At 37.2% G+C, this 17,778-nt stretch overlaps 1 protein-coding gene across 3 annotated transcripts in view; it reads right to left on the bottom strand.

The window, feature by feature from the left end:
• Positions 1-17,778, bottom strand: part of LARGE1 (LARGE xylosyl- and glucuronyltransferase 1) — a 286,266-nt gene that overhangs the window by 201,645 nt on the left and 66,843 nt on the right. For 2 of the 3 annotated variants that reach the window (XM_054279879.1, XM_054279896.1), the window contains one exon: positions 3,673-3,859. In XM_054279879.1, coding sequence (XP_054135854.1) covers positions 3,673-3,778 — 106 coding nt within the window. In that variant the 5' untranslated portion in view covers positions 3,779-3,859. Of the gene's footprint in view, positions 1-3,672; positions 3,860-8,855; positions 9,005-17,778 lie in introns of those variants that run through there. The other variant, XM_054279887.1, reaches the window with a different exon arrangement.

Genomic DNA, 17,778 nt, shown 5'->3' with positions numbered 1-17,778 from the left:
GCTACCACTAGTTAGTGAAACTGCTATTTTCTTTCTAATGAAAATTCATCATGTATTATTTGATTATTTTCTCTTCCCTGTTTTAAATGCACTCCACCCTTCCTACTCTATTACTTTGTCTTCTGAATAAATTCTAAGAATGTTGGAACAATTAGCTTTTTCATTCAAAGTAACAGATAACTGAAATTATGCTGTCCTTGTGCATTATTAAAAACAACAGTAACCAGGTATATACAAAAGCCACAGAACATTCAATATCATCTTTAATATTCTTCTTCATAACCTTAATAGACATTTATCCATGATTAATGAGGCTTTTAGTAGCTACTGCTGTCACAGCTTGGGTAACACCACCTCCAATGAATATCCTAAAGGAAGGGTCTTACTGCAAGTGTTGAGCGACAACTGTGAAGTAGCAGGCTGCCATGTACTTTCTGACAAGAGAACAAAATCCAAAATAAAACAAAACTGTCTTAAGGAATTTGAAGCTATTCAAAAAGCAGGACATGGGAACAGACTGCAGCAAGGCATATTTTATATTATAGATTGACTAACAAGGTTTTTTAAGGGTTTCTAATGTGATCCCACTCCCATGCCATGGCAAATGAATAACTGAAGTTCTTGGATATAAACACATGGATGAGTAATGTAATTTCTAATTACATCAAGAACTTATGACGCAGACACAGCACTACACATTTCATATCAGAGATTTGAGTCTAGAGCCCTGAAACATACAAAAAAAGAAAAAAATGCAGAAGAACAAAAAAATCCCCACAAAATTTTTTGCTATGGCAACTCAGCTAGGTCAATCTTTTTACTTAGTGAATAAAAGCCCACAGTGATTTTACTGCTGTATTTAGGTATCTCCAAACAGAAACATTCTCAGACCTGGCATGGCAGTTGGATTCACCAAGGGTAAATCATGCTTGACCAACCTGACTGCCTGCTGTGATGAAATTACTATTAATATATGATCAGTTGATGCAATCTCCCTTGAATTTAAGCACAGTATTCCTTTATCCAAGCTGGGATTTTACCCTGTATATGGGTGGACTACTACATGTGTGAAAAACTATTCAGAATGTTGGGCTCAAATAGAGGGGGCACTCATTCATGGTGTGTCTGCAAGTCCATGTCTTCTTTGTCCTTGGACATTTTCAAGACACCGTTGAATACAGGCCTAAAAAATGTTGCCTGATTCCAAAATCTACACTGATTTGAGCAAGAGTTTAATTAGAGAACTCCTGAGGTCCATCCCACACTGAATAATTAAATGAATCTATGATGATACCAGGTATTGATGATTTCTTTTATTTGGTGGAGAAAAGTCTAACAAGAACCATTTACTCAAAACTAAAACTAGATGTACTGAAAAGAAAATTTCTAGCCCTGTGATTAACAAAAGAAACAAGTGCCAGGAGGCAGAGAGGATTCTACACTCATGATGCTTTCAAATCAAGCCACAATGGTGTTGTGAGGCATTTTCTACTCAGTCCACAATCAACCACAGAATGATGCAATTGTTTATGATGGAAAAGGCCTTTATGACCATTGAGTCTGTCCATTAGCCCAGCACTGCCATGTCCACCACTAAACTGAACCCCCAGAATCACTTTTTTGATTCAAGCATTCACAAATATGATTTCAAAATCTACTTCCCATGAATATTAAAATGCTCCTAAATGCCACATATACACATATTTTAAACATCTGCAGGGGTGGTCACTCAAACACTTTCCTGGGTAGCCTGTTCTAATGTTTGTCAACCCCTTCCATTAAGAAATTTTTCCCAATATCCAATCTAAACCTCCTGTGGTGCAACTTGAGGCCATTTCCTCTTGTTCTACTGCTTGTTACTTGGGAGAAGAAAGCCACCGCCACCTCACTACAACATCCACAGAGAGTTCAAGCATGAGTAAATTGTGGGGACCACTGTGGAGAAAAAAAACCCAAGAAGTCATGTAGAACACCAAAATGGCATTAACTTTTTGTCTTAATATCTATACACTAAGGAAAATGTGAGCTGTTATTTGGCTAAATAAGTAATCAATCTTAGTTTTTTAACCAAGAAAATAATCCCCATCCAAAACTAAGAAAAAAGAAAACAGACACAAAAAAAAAGAACTGATAGTTACTAACTGTACATAATTTCCAGTCCTTTTCCAGTGCAAGGCTTTGTAATAGGTAATGGGCTTTGTTCCCTAGCTTGCATTTAAGATTAATGCACAGTGAGAGCTTTAAGTCACTTCAAATACCCCGTAGCACCGAATTTCAAGATTTGTATTGAGTTCTCTGTAAAAACAAAGGATTCTACTCACATGGGAATTTAAAACACTGTGGCATTATCAATTGTGGACACAATTAAAATAGTCATTACGATAAAGCAGCATAATATTCTTCTAAAAGCAAAAAAGTGAGGCCTGCATTTGCTCAGCTTTTAAAAATCAAACAAAATCAGTACTGTTCTGCCTGCCAGATCATTATTTTCAAGTATGCAGCTAGCACCCCTCGTATTTCCAATTTAACATGAATCCCACAAGTGTTTCGTTCTAGAATGAGCTCATGGAGTTACTGCACATTAAGGTAGAATTTTAAGTACTTGAATAAATTTGCATAATCAAATATCTGTACATGGAATATAACAAATTCAGAATCGTATGCAACACACAGAGAAAATCTTTACATGCTCTTACTTGTGATTTAACATGGAAACCTCTTTTGTTTCCAAACACGGCACTGATTTGTCAGCCAAGGATACATGAAAGAAGCTTGACATTTTAAACAATGCCTTTTTAAAATTATCAGACTGTAAACTAGTGACTGAACAGTTTTACAAAGTTGGAACACCTTTCCTCATGCTAATGCAACTACAAAGACTGAACGACTTTTTTTTACTCTTGCCAAAATAACAGACCTGTTGTCCAATATAAAATGCTTCACCTCCACAATAAACAAAACAAACAAATTTTAAAAAGCTACAAAGTAGGAAAGAGCAGGAGACCCAGAATCCTTGATCCTCCCCTAACTGAAGTATTACTGTTGAACGTCTGTAAGGCCAGGAAAGAAACTTCACCAGACGGGTAATTTAAAAGACAAAGTAGTGATTATTCCCTGTCTCGTTATAAAAAGTGCTCATTACATAGCTGCAAGTCAATGTACCTATAAGCTGGAGGATTTCCATCTAAAAAAAGAAGGGGACAGAAAGATATTCCAACTAAAACAATCCACTGACAGTCAGGTAGATGTGGATCCAAAATACTTTTATGTAAAGAAACCTTATATAGATATGCATTGATTTTCTGTGTTCAGCATATCTGAATGGGATGCTAAAAATCTTACAGGGCATAGGATAGACCTACTTTTAAAAATCAGAAAATACAGAGAAAGATTAGTAGACTGGGCAGGGGGGGAGTTGTTGCACATTTTCAAAGTTCAAAGATGAGTGGAAAACCAAGTAATTGTGGCCAGTGATTAACTGAGCATCCTCAGTATCGAGAATATGGTAAGGAAGGCCTTTTGTTGAAATCTGCACTTTGGGAACTATTTCATATGCAAGCCAAACAAAATTTATTTGAATAAAAGCAATGATGACTGATCTACATTTGTCTGCCCAGTTACAAATCATCCAATACCCCACCACCCTCCCCTCAGCCATTATTCCTCTCCTACCTTCAAAACTGCCAGCAAACAGATAAATCCACGTAATTGCTGGGACAAAAAGGATGGTCAGAGAGGCAGCCAGGAATTTCCGTCGCCCTCTGCAGATTCCCAGCATTCTCTCAGGAGTGCAGAATCTCAACCCAAGGCTGTTCCTATGTCGGAAGCAAATAGTCCACAGCCTCCCACATATTACTCCCTGAAAAGGAAAGCAAAAAATATTTCAACAGGTTATCACTCTACAGAAAGTTATAGACTATGCCAGTGTTTCAAAAGACTTAAAAAGCAGGGCTAAAAAAGGGCTGCTGCAATTGCAAGGTGGTACCCATTTCAAAATTATCCACAACTACTTAATAATAAAGCAAGTTTTAGAAGTCAAATTAAGACAGTAAGTCAATAAAGCACATCATATCACCTAAATACACACTAAGCTCCACCTCACCAAGAGATGTCAGCTTTATTTATTTATTTTTATTTGTCCTCATTTTACTTCACAGGAACTCTGAGATCTTTGATGCCCATGTGTGCTGGGGTCCCAGGGCAGATAAGAGAAAGCCACCCACACTCCTTCACCAGCTCTCAAAGAGCAGAAGTCACACCACTGAATCAGCGATGCATTGCAATTGGTCATGAACTCAAGAGAGTGAACCAAAAAAAGGAAAGCTGAAGTTTAGGGGTAGAGAGATGTTACTGAAATTACCCACTTTGCACACCAAAAAGCAGTGCTGATGGGCTGCTGTGTAAAAGAGGAGAAGAGAAAGTGCAAAATGGGCAAGGAAATACTCATATCCACATAGGGTATATCAGGAGCTTTTAGACTGTATGCCATGAAAAAAATTGACTCTACTGAATAACACAGTTTTTATTAGGAAAAAAAAAAAATCTGATCCTAATTTGAAATAATTGTTCTGCATTTCAGAGCGGCCAAGAAAAAATATATGATGATTTTTATTCACAGGAAAACAAATATTCCCACACCAGTGCAGGCATGCAGAGCATAAAAATTATGTTTCATTTTGATAGCATGTTATTTTGAAAGGGAAGGAAAGGCTAGTAGCAGACAAGTTAGAAAAGGAAAGAGAAGTATTCAGTCCATGCAAATCTACTTCAGGTTTTCTGTGAAAGGGCTTAGGTTTTTCAATTCTAAGAATAGAGTAGTCTACAAAAACAGTAGGGAAAGAAAGAGACTCTGGTAGTACAAGGTGTTTAATAACGGTGCCCTTTGACTTATGCTTCAACCAGCAGTTGAGCTGATACAAGCAATGTATCATTTCTACAGTGACATGTTAACAAAGAGTGTCTTAGCTCTACAACTCCATATATATTGCAGCAAAAATCAATTCTGAAATTAAATTACAGCAAAAATGAGAATGTAGACAAGAGAAATAGGTTTAGACAAAAAGTCTCTTTCTTGTGCTGGAGATACCTGGCTGCAATACTCAGGCAAACTTACAGCTGTTCCTTGAACATTCAATAGAGCCCACTTTACTACACTACCGTTTAAGAGCCATGATGGTACTCTGACCTTGGAACTGATAAAATGTACTATAATTTGTCCAGAGCCAGCACAAAAAGCATTCCATTGTGTCAGCTTTTCAAGGCAATGAATGCCTCACCGAGATTTTGCACAAAATATGTGGGCAGACTTAATATTACAACTGTGGTATTAGAGTCACTCTGTGTTAGACAGGGACACACATTTGGTAGATAAATTGTGGAAAGCTCTTGTCTTTACTCACTGTATTTGGATAATGATTACATTTCATTTCTTTTCCTTATAGCACATAGCTTGTACAACTCTGAAGAGAGTCCTCTACATGCCTACTTGACAAACACTAATAATTTTCCAGGCTTCTGTTTTTATAAGCATTTATATTATAAAATGCACAGAACCACTTATTTTAAGTAGGAATTCCTTTTTTTCCTTAAATGTACTGGCATGCGCCACTGACATCAGTCTGTGCAAAGAAAAATAAACCTCTGAAAATATAAACTCCCAGGCACAGTCATTGGCAAATAGCCACATCTTGCACTGAAACACGCACTGGCTGGACACTGCTCCTATCAATGACACCAGTAAAACTTACAGGTAACAAATTAGGAGTCAACACCACAGTTTCTGAAATCAAACTGTTACAAGTGTGCTGATACAAATTTCCAGGGCAATGACATAGAGACCCTGAGTTACAGTGCTGCTAGTGGATTAATTCATCCTGGGGTGGCATATTTAAGAAATAATTTGATTTTTCCTATACATTCTTTTAAATATCCATGCAAGTTAAGTTTCTGAACAGGTTGATATGGAGGATGGAATCCAGCTTTTCTGCTCTATGAACATAAATTACTCTAACAAATCAAAAAGGTATAAGGCACAACACCAGTTCAGCTGCGAAGGAAAGATAGAAATGTGGCAAATTCAGTTTTCTACAAATTGTCATTCTTCAGACAAAACAGCCAAATCATTTTGCACATTCATGCGTATCTTTTATCTAACTAGAAAAACATTTGGGGAAATCCTAAACAGACAAGTCAGCTTGTGATGGATCACCCTAGGAAATGTTAAGATGTTAATCTTTTAACAGTGCTTTAAAAGAGCCATATAGCCACTTTAAATTATGCTTCTACAATATCCCCACCTTCCCAAAATTGTGAATAGCTTCCCTTGGGTCCTAAATATTCATTTTTAGTGTATAAAATCACAGCCCCTGCTGAGTACTTTTTTTTCAAAGTAGATGATGCATCATGTGCAACCCTTACACAAGCGATTACATAAAAGGTCCATGAATGGCAATGAAGATCCTTGGCTTACAGGAAGAGATTTGGACTCAATCATGTATTCACTATTGGCTTTACTCAGAAACAATGTTACCTAATATACCACTGTCAAATAAATTGAAAGAAGACATTGCAGCTCTTTTGACTTGATTTTCTTTTCAACAGTGCCAGATTGACATCCACCACGGAAGGAAAGGGATTTGACACTGGCTGGACCAAGGGCTGAGCACAAAACACAGTTGCACATTTCTGCCATATGAGCCTGCAAATACCTTTCAGAATTCTCCTACAGTCTCCACCACTCCTCAGTAGGACTGCTACAGTCCCACTGAATCAGACTGTCACCTGCCTAAAAGCTCCTCAAAAGCAGTTTCATGGAACAAGCTAAAACTGAAGCTACTTCAGATGTGACATTGCTAGGCACATTCATCTTTTCAGTAAAATGGTTCACTTCATTTGCACAAAGCCCTGCAGTGATCCTCCTGACAGTTTTCAGTCTCAACAGCTATGCTAACTAAACACCTGCACCCAGAAACACACGGCACGAAACATATCAGAAACTGTAAAACAAAGGATGAAGGAATAACCCATCCAATTTAACCACAGCATCCAGGTGTGGTACTCTGATGAAAAAACAGCCAGTGGTTACTCCTTTCCTGTTGCCCAATGTTAGCATTTTTAGATCTGAGCCACAAAGAGCATCTGCAACTTTATCAATCCTTATTGGGTTTACCTCAAAGCAAGGGAGACCAAAATTAGACCCAGAGAGAAAGGGAGCATTTATGTTTGCAGTTTCAAACACAGTCTCAGCTACATCCCTCCAGCCACAATCAGATTTTCTGCTTGTGCCACAGATACTAAAAAGTGCATGCATTGCAAGATATTGTTCTACCTTCCTCTTTAATTGTGCTCCAAGAGCACCATATAATCATATTTTAGAAATATGATTCAGTAAATACTACCAACAAAAGCTAGCTGCATGTACATCATATGCATTATGCCTTGCTGTCAGTGTCAGGTGCTCTACACTTCTAGGACACACCAGTTCAGGATTTATAAAACCTACTGCACAGAAGCAGCTCCACAGACTGTGCTGTGACAGGGAACAGCTCACCCCTCCCAGACTGCTGCTAATCATGCTCCAAAAGGCTTGGACAATGCCAGTGTGCAGGGTCACAGTGGGAACTAAAATAATTTGGGGTTCTCTTTACTAAGACTTACTCATGACTTACCCACTGGACCAGAATGACCCTTCTTACCTTCACGTATAGTCAAGTACTTCCATTAACTACACCAACTTATCAGAGTGGTTTCTTTGTTTTAAATTGTGGATTATCTCCTCAGCTAAGCATGAAGCAGCTAACCAGTATGAGCAGCACATACATTAAAGTATGTAACACAACACTAATCACATTGGTATTCAGTTTCTATATATTTATTTCTTTTAATTACGGCAGGAGAACTCGACTATGTCAGACATTCAGCAGGAGTTCTGTGAAACAATGGAAGTAATTATGAAAACAAAAATCAAACACAATTAACTAGATTTAACTGCTCTACTATAAAAAGCTTTTCTAACTGCTTCAAACATTTCCTTGCATTAGTTATAGTTAATCTTTTCCCAGTAATCTTCCATTTGTTTTCAGAGCCACTGGAAATAAATATATACAGTTAAAGCTGTTTACACAGCAATCCTGTGCCGTGGCTTTGTTGTGTTTTTTAAATTAATGTTATCTAATTCTTTTTGCTCTTGCAGTCTCTCTGCTCTCTTTCTGCACACTTGCAGTCACAGAGTCAATGAACAATTTCTGCTGCAAAGCTTTTCCCTTGGCTCTATATCAATGTGGCATTCATCCTTTATGGGAAATTTTTCAGATTTTTGTCAAAAACATAAATAACAAAGTAAAAAAGCAGTATCTTATGCAGTTTTTTCTGGATTTTTTTACATGTTGGTAATGAGGGTTTATAATGAGTTTACTCCTTGACAGATTTTATCTTGCAGCTTTGCAGTCTTCCCATTATGGGAGCCGGTTGTCATGTGACATTGTAATATTAAAGAAAAGTTTGGTATCATAAAGGCAGGGTGTAGAGTAAACTCAATATGAAAAAATTAAATGATAAATCTTTATTTAATTAAACATTTTTCTGTTAATTTTCATGGTTTAAGCCCAGACAGCAACTAAATACAACACAGCCACTTGCTCCCCACATATCCTTCCAAAAGAACGGGGAAGAGAATCAGAAAAGGGGAAAACTCATGGGATGAGACAAGAACACCCTAATAATTCAAACGAGGTAAAATATTATTATTATAATCACCATTATTATTACAACAACAGCAACAGTAACTGTAATGAAAAGGAGACAGAGAAAGGAATAAAACCCAAGAAAATCAAGTGATGCTCAATACAGTTGCTCACTGCTTGCTGACCAATTCCCAAGCAGCAGCCAGCCCCTTCCAGATGAGTCTCCCAGTTTGTATACTGGGCATGTTGTCATATGTATGGAAGATCTCTGGCCTTTGGGTCAGCTGTCCTGGCCATGCTTCCTCCTGGCTTCTCGTGCAGCTCTCATTGGCAGAGCACGGGAAACTGAAAAAACATTTTATTTGAATAAGTATCACTAAGCAACAGCCAAAATATCAGGGTGTTATCAACATTATTCTCATATACAAAACACAGCACTGCTCCAGCTACTAAGAAGAAAATTAACTCTATTCCAGTCAAAACCAGGATAGTGAATATATTCCACTTCTCAAGGTTTTAGAAGAGAAACAGCATATTGAAAGAAAATGCCATCTCTTCTCTCATCAATCTCTTCTTCTTCCACCCAGAAGAAATTAATGCAGAAACAAATCTAAGGCCCCTTTTGTTCCCACACTCCAAATTTCCTTGGCACTGGAGAACCTCAAAATCAGACTTCTTAATCCTACAGTACCATGACTTTAAAGAAGAGAAGCCACTTTAAAGTAAAAGATTACAGCAGAGTTCCAAATGCTACCAAACGCACTCTTTCTCAACTAGTTACAAGGAAGCAGTCCTATCTGTAAGAGAGAAAATAGCCAGTAAGTTGACAGCACAAATGAGTTCTGCCTCAGAACTGTGCTAACTGCTCTGAGGGCACACAGGATTGACATCTTTTATATCTTCACTCAGTGCATGCTGTGGCTTAAGGAAAATTCTATTAGTGCCTTGTTAATCAAAGTTTTCTAGAAGGTTCCAGCTGTAAGAAACACCACCACAGGAATGAAATGTCTCTTGACAGTAGTCACAGACAGAGAGAAGCAAATAAATAACATGCTTTCACATTTTTCTGCTTTCATTTCCATGTACCCCTTTATGCATGTACATATATATTTATATATGCACTTGTAATGGTATTCTTTTTTCCTTTCAAGCATACACTTTAATTCAAAAGAATGAAAGCCTGCAACTTCCAAAATTATTATTAAGGAATAAAAAAATCTAAGACTAGCAGGATAAGAATATTTTCCTAAGTCTCCAATCAAATGTCACTGTTAATATGAGGGGGGGGGAAATGCAATCAGTTGAGAACAAAGACAAGCTACAAAATACAATCATGACAGAAAGATTTATCTTGCCTGTAACACTTCATTTCCAACCAAAGAATTATACTTCATTTTAAAGCAGCTACGGACCTCTTTTCTCTCAAGGAGTTCTCCAAACCCCATCTTTATTCCACTTTCTCAGCTATATGGGAATGCAGCATCTGTATTTCCTGACTCCCCATCTTATCTAAGGACTCAGCACAACTCAAAGAAAGTGAAATAGAGCCTGGCTTGGTTTGTGTAAGGCGGAATTCTAACAAGGGCCTTTGCACACCTAGTAAGAGTACCTTAGAATTTGAGATCTCAATGCCCCTGAATTATGAACATACTGGAGACCATGACCAGCCACCTGTGATACAGGACTTGGCAACAGAAAAGCAGCTCTCCTTCAATCACAGTCTAGAGCCAGGCCACAGCATTACTACATGTATGAATTCCAGACTTATAAAAAGGACATAGCTTTCCAAATCCAAGCACCTCTACCTAAAGTAGTGGCAGAAGGCAATTAAAAAAAAAAAAAAAAAGGTAATATGCTATCTGTTTTAATCTCAAAGAAAACAGTTTGTTGGTGCATCACTGCTCTGCCAACCTCTACACCAGAGCCTCCTTCTACTGCATAATCAGAGAGACAAGCCATGGGTTTGTCCATCCACCATGTGCACATACAACCACATAGTAAAGAAAATGCTCTTTAAAACAAGAGTAGGGCACTATGTGCATCACACATAACCCTTCTCTGCGATTTTTATGCTAATACTTTGCTTCTCAGCTGAAGTTCTTGGATGCTTGTTCAAAAGCAGTGTTTACCTCCATTAGAATCCACTATGTATAAAGCTGCTCTAACAAGGAAATTGATTAAAGATTCATTAGAAAGTTTTGCTCAGGAGAGAACAATTATTTCTTGAACCGTTCCTCCCTGACAAAAAAAAAATCCATCTCTCTATGAAGCAAAGTCCTACTATAAAAAATTCTAAAAAGCATGACAAAAACCCCCCTAACTTTTATTTTACTGCATAGATCTCAAACTACAAGTTTGTTTTACATGAGAATTTATAACATGCTTACATATTCATAGCATGTTTACAGCAGCTACTTACTTGGCAGATGGAAATAAAAGCTGGCATCATACTTATAAATTGATCTTTATTAAATATTTATATTAAATTAGGCAAATTAATTTTTTTTAAAAAATAAAGGAAGAGAGAAATGGGCCCAGGTGGCTCTCTCCTCAATCGTGAAAGTAAGAAGGAAGGAAATGAAGAGTGCATAGATTCCATGGGTCAAAAATTTCCTATTTGAATAATTAAGAATCACCAAATAGGTAATGAAGTGTAGTGTATGGAAATATGTGACCATAACCAAAAGCAGAAGACAAATCTTTTGCTACAATCACAGTGTTGCTTTACCAAGCACACTATACAGTGTCAATAGCTCTTTGATGCTACTACAGAACACCAAATAGCAGTAAGAATTGCGAGCAACCTTTTCTTTGCAAGTGTTCTGCAGAAATCCCTGTGTTTCAAGGTCCAATATTTACTACTTCTTAAATATTATATCATCCAAGTGGGTTATAAGGATTTTTTATTTCAGTAGGCTTTCTGAAGGCTGAGTGGGTTCTCTATGAATTAATGGGAAAGGCACTTACACCCCACACTCCATTTTACCTGACAGAAAAGCAAAGCTCTTGCAGAATAATTTGGTATCAGACACTTTAAGTAGGAAAGGCACCTGTGGATTTAGGTTATTTCACATAGGACACGTTCTTGGACATTGGAACACAACTTGATAAGCTGGAATTTATATACATGGATGTCTCATGGCTTTGTATTCAGTAGAACACAGATCTATATGGGTATTAGACAATGACACAGGAGTTCTAATTACAAAAGGGCCATGAAAGGTGCTACCAAAGCTAAACAAAGCCATAGAAACCAGCCTCAAGAGGAGATCCTGGCAAAAATGCTTTCTGAAGAATCCAAATTTTCCATGTGTGGAGTCAGCATTTCAATAGAATCATAGAGAAGTTCAGGTTGGAAGGGACCCCTAGAGGTCATTTAGTCCAATCCTCTACAAAGCAGGTTGAATAATGCTCCTTCAAACCAATGTATTGTTTGCAGAGCTCTTTACTCTTCATTTAAAAACTACTGTCTGAGGGAGGGTGGTATGCCTGGAAAAAAGGGCAGTGGACTCTGTGCTCCTATGTTCTCTCCATTTCCAGAAATGACAATGATTTTCACTAAACATTTCATTTTATCTCTGTGTGAAAACTTCACTGTTTGCAATTTCTACTGATCTCATTATCATCACCATTCTTTTTGGAAGTTCCTATAATTCTGCAATTAGATGAAGGTACAGAAATAATAAGTATAAAATATTTAGTCAGTCTCTTAAAAAGAAAATTAATACAGTGAGAAGAATTACCTTATTCAAATGCACATAATTAACAATTCCACGTTAAATCTGATTATAATTCATAATTTTCAGGGCAAAGGGGAGGTTGCCAGACCCTTTCTAATGAAAGAAAAAGAGGTTAATGATGATGTTGAGGATCATGAAAGGATGTAGAGGAACATAAAGGCATGGCCATGTTACATAAGACAAAAGCATGCTTTGCACTGGCTGGTGGAGATAAGAGAGAGACAGAGGATGAACACCTCTTATCCTCTCTCCTAACTGCTTCTATATTCCAGTATCTTTTAAGACAATTTGACTCTTTCTGTGTCTGGCAATCATTAAGACAGCAGAAGTTAAGCTACCCTGTAGAACTTCAATAGCAAGTCTCATGAGAGCAGGACAAAGACTGGGTAAGAGTCTCAGAAGAATTTAGATGAAAGAGGTCTTAACTCTCAAGTCTAAGATTGTTGTCAACTGGATGAAAGTATTTCACCCAAGTGAAACAGTCAAGCAAAAATGACTGAAAGTTTTATTATGAATATTCACAGCTGCAAAGCAAATGCTGAAAGACTCATCAGCTTTCTATACTGAAGTTTGAATCCTGGCACATTCCCCACATTAGATCTTTATAGTTTAAAACCAAGAAATCCTTAAATATGTCTTTATACAAAAAAACCTAAGAACACACATATAAATATTACTTAAACTGATACCAAAGCCAAAACAATACATTTGAAATACATTTCTTAAGAAGTTAGTCTAAGCAATGGAGCTGCAGTTAAAATAATCCCATGAGTACCAGTATTTTAATAACTTGGCTCCCCTGCTCATTCCAGATCTGTGATTTGCTAAGGTTCTCCACGTATCCCTTAGTTCCTGGGCTTCCTTTCAGGGTGAGACAGGGAGGTTCTTCTGACACAAAAGCAGGAGAATTTTTGAACAACATTTCCCACAGGGGCTATTCCCTACAGACAGCATAGATAAGATTGCTCCGTGTGCACTGTAACACTCCCCCAGAACTGCCCCAGCAGGCTTGCTGCCTTCAGGCACTGCCATCATGGAATACAACACACACCCCCTCTGCATCATGACATGACTTGGTGGGCTGTGGCAGTTTCTGTGGATCATACAAAGACACAAAAATGGCGCTCCCTTGGGATCCAAGCAGAGGATGTTACACAATGCAGATGCAGGCAGTCTGTTCCACAGGGGCCAGTCCCTTCCACCTCTTGGCCTGCAGACCAGGACATCTTCTGGAGGCAATGCCTTTTGCAGTACAACTCTCATAATGTCAGTTTTGTTACCTACAGATGGTCTACTCTATTCGCATATCACGAGCATCACGTTATCTGTTGCCATAACACTACAGGACACAGGGACACAATATTTTGAATCTATGGGCCATGTAAACTGCAGATTAAACGATCATAAACTGAATGAGGTCAATTCAGTTATAACTGTACAGAGACTGGGATCACAATACTGACCCCAAGGCCAATGCTTCACCATCAAGATGAGCTATACCTCAATATGTACTGCAACAGAGAGCAGTAACCACTACAGATCACTGACTGCACTTTCAGCAGAGCAGCTTTCTCACTTGCTCAAGGGAACCTGTCAGTGAGACAGCATGAAAATATAATGGTTGGGAAAACAATTCCAGCACACTTCTAAAAATAAAACTTTTTGAAACTTTTTTTGTTGCTTGGAGATGTAAAAATATAGGACATAACAATGTAGTTATTTGAAGAGCAAGAAAAGTAGTCCAGAGTTTTATTATTATTATTATTATTATTAGCTAATGTGATGCAGACAGACAGGTTGGTTTTGACAACAAATTACATAATACTGTTTTTCCAAAATTCACCCACAGCTCTGAGGACACAGTTTGGTAGGACAAGTTTTGTTTATTGCCAAGCTTCTATTAACTACTTTTTCAATTGATGAAAAAGATTTTTTAAAAAAAGACTAAAAAGGGCCTGAATGCCTTTGGTTTTTTGGCTGCTGTAGATGAGACCTATGGATATATAAAATACGTGCAGTGATTATGTGTTTTATTACAGAGCTGAAAGAGAAGGTAAATCCTTTTTTTCTAACAATGAAACTGCATTGAGAATATTTGAACAAATTAAATGGTCCAAATTTTTTGAAGATGTCATCATTTGCAGAACACAGTACTAATGTTAAGTTTGGGATACACAAGTTAATAGAAAACTAGAGTATTTTTTTCAACGCTAATTCCTGGGAAAAGATGAGCTGCACATATTTTACAGGCAACTTAGAATTTGGTCTTGGAAGTCCTGAAGTTAAACTTTCAATTATTTCTCCTCATTTGCCACAAAAGGTTCAAAATTGTAAAACTCATTTTGTTTGCCTTGTTTTATGGAAATGTCAAGCTATACCTTGTGGTGACTACATTTGTTAAACTGTGCTACTGAGAGACACTTAAAATGTATTTAGTTATTAGAAGGAGCTCTGGTACATAAAGTGAAGCCAGCCCAAATGTATGCTTTGAGTGTGTTAAAAATGACAAGGCCGGAAATTTCAACAGTAAGGCTGCTGAAATACCTCTTCTATAACATGCTAAAAATGCCCTGTGCAGTTTTCAGACATTTACTGGCATTTAGACATAATTTTGTAGTTAAAGGGTAAATTATGTTCTGAGTGGTTGATTCTTTGGCCACAACTTTTAAAATTATTTATCTAACAAAAAACACCCCATAAAAGCAGGAAAAAAAAAAGAAAAATGCTTGTGCCAGTAATAGGCATTACCTCCAAAATGCATACCCATTGGCTTTGCATTTCAATGGCATAAAGCAAAATCCTCTACATTTGATTCAATTTCTCTAAAAAGAAATATTCTTTTAAAAGGAAAACAAATTTATTCGTGAAAGGGTTGAACTTGATGAAATACTAATATGGATGTTCATGGTTTGCATTTTGTACAGTTTATGTACTCTCTTATCGAATAGTCTCACATTTGCAAACTTGTAATATATGTTAGTTTCTAGCTCCCATACAGCAGTTGGAAGAATACTTTACTTTTTTAAACAGACTTTGAGAGATTAAAGAAACCAGGTAATATTTATTGATATGGCTGACCTTAAACTTACAGCATCTCTACAGCCAAAGACTTCTTTCTACAAACTGATTTTGAGAGACAGTGAAATATACTGAAAGCAACAATGAGCACCATTTTAAATAAGAAAATGAAGCTGTAGATTACTGGATAGCAGGGTTAATGACTACTAAAAAGTATAGTACAGTGAAAAATATGCTAAAGAAAATGGTGTTCCTCTAAAATGTCCCCTAAACTAAGGTAATATATCTTCTTTCTGCCTAAGTGGCCATTTCAACAACATGCATTAGCAGCCTGCCAACCTTGGGTGTCTCAGAACTGAACAGAGTTCCCATCAGCTGTGGAGGGGAAGAAGGGACTGCTCTTCTCATTTTCTTAAACAGTACCTTCAGATTGGAAAGCTTTGAAAGCTAGTATCTCAAATCATATCTGCAACTACAAAAACATGAACTTTTCCTTTTTAAGGAAAATGCTGTAGTTTTATTAGAACTTCAAGAACTGATCTTGAAATCAAATGTCACCTCCTCCTGGCTTCTGAGAAAATCACAGGGGTTAGCACTACTGTTGGAGGCATCACTGGAAATGCACAGATCTGCTGGGCACGAGTGCCAACCATTACTTGATACTGACCTCATTTCAGGCTCTTATCATGCAGCTTTTGGAATTTCTACATCTGATTCAGGCAGAATGCGTCTGCTGTATATAAGTGACTTCCAAACACACATACTATGCTGACAAAACGTTTATAAACTCTAACAAACAAATGCCTGGAGTAGTTTGTAACCAGTCAAGGTAGAGGTTCTTGAATATTTTAACTATTGAGAAGACCTTGCCAATTATACACATACAGATGAGAATACATGTTAAGACATTTACAGATTAATATTATAAACCAGTTCTATGAAGTAAAGCAAAATGGTAAAGGTTGACTCATGTCTTCTTAGTGTCTAAAAACACTTTGGAAGAAGCAATGTTGAATTGCAACACAACTTGAGGTATTTTTTTTGTCACCTTCAAAGCTATATTCCATGATATGATCAAACACTGTATGTGTCATTCTTCTAATACTTAAAGTGATAGCAAATAATTACATGAAAGAATTTGGGGGAAAACTGCCTTTTGAACAAAAACAAATATAGGGGTTTATCAGATGAAAAACTATGAAACATTACAACAGTTCTTTTGAAGAATATTTTACTACTTTTGATGCTAAAATACTTTAGCAGTAGAAATAGAATTGTTTTAGCTGTTCTCATCCCTCCTTTGAGGGTCTCAAATTTTCTAGTATTTCCAACATTCCTGTAACATGTATTGATATAAAGATTCCTGGATCTTCAAATTAAATGTCATAATATTTAAATATCTTTGGGATTCCTTGCGTCTTTAAGGTAAAAAATTTAGGAGTTTGAGGAAAATTCATTACCCAGCAAGTCAATGGTAAAGTTAAGAAAAGAAGCCAAAGAGCCCAACTGCAGTCAAAATCTCATCTAAGCAATACCTCAATCCTCATTAATATTTTACCACAGTAGCTCAATAATATTGTCTAAGTGCCACTAACAAAGATTAATGAATGAGAGCCACACATTTCATGCATTGTTTTAGGTTTTTTTTCTTATAACATGGTGGATTTTCTGTTTAGGTTTTATTGCCATCTGTGAGGTTAGAGATATTGGATAAGAACATCTAAAATTGTTTTGCTACATCAGGAATATAAATGACTTGGAGGTATAAAAATTCTAAAGCTTATGGGGAAAAAAGTTCAATCTGCATGCTAATAGCAGTAATATTATCAACTGAAACCCTACAGCTACCATGACATATGTCTCACAAATTCAACCTCTATTCCTTTTGGTGAATCAATGTGGAAAAACACAGGGAAGCAGACAGTTTCAGCTACAACTGAGAAATAATTCAATAAGTCATTTTACATCAGCATTCTAATTCAGAGGAGGAACACTTTCATCCCTTTTGACACAATCTCCCCAAGCATTCCTTCTTATGCTAGACTGAGCTACATGACTGAGGAGTCTGAGAGGGGACAGACTGGATACCCTTAGGATGGGAAAAAAACAGAAGATACATTCCAGAGGGTATGCTAAAGGATGCTCAGCTGCTGGGACAAGACTGCAACTAGACCACTGTAAAAACCTTGAATGAATGCAGCCTGTGTATCTGGTCCTCTGCACTATTTCACTCTACACACCCACTCCTGCTGGGCCTCAGTAATTGCTAACATGGACAAAGCTGTACCACATCAAGCTGCAGAAAATGCTGAAGCCACACCAAGTAAGAGGTAAAGTGG

Source organism: Melozone crissalis, unplaced genomic scaffold (assembly GCF_028551555.1).
Source record: "Melozone crissalis strain CALT ecotype California unplaced genomic scaffold, PUWL_Pcris_2 ptg000004l_1, whole genome shotgun sequence".
NCBI lineage: Eukaryota > Metazoa > Chordata > Aves > Passeriformes > Passerellidae > Melozone > Melozone crissalis.
Note: the sequence above shows the minus strand (reverse complement) of the source record. Positions and strands in the feature narration are given on the sequence as shown.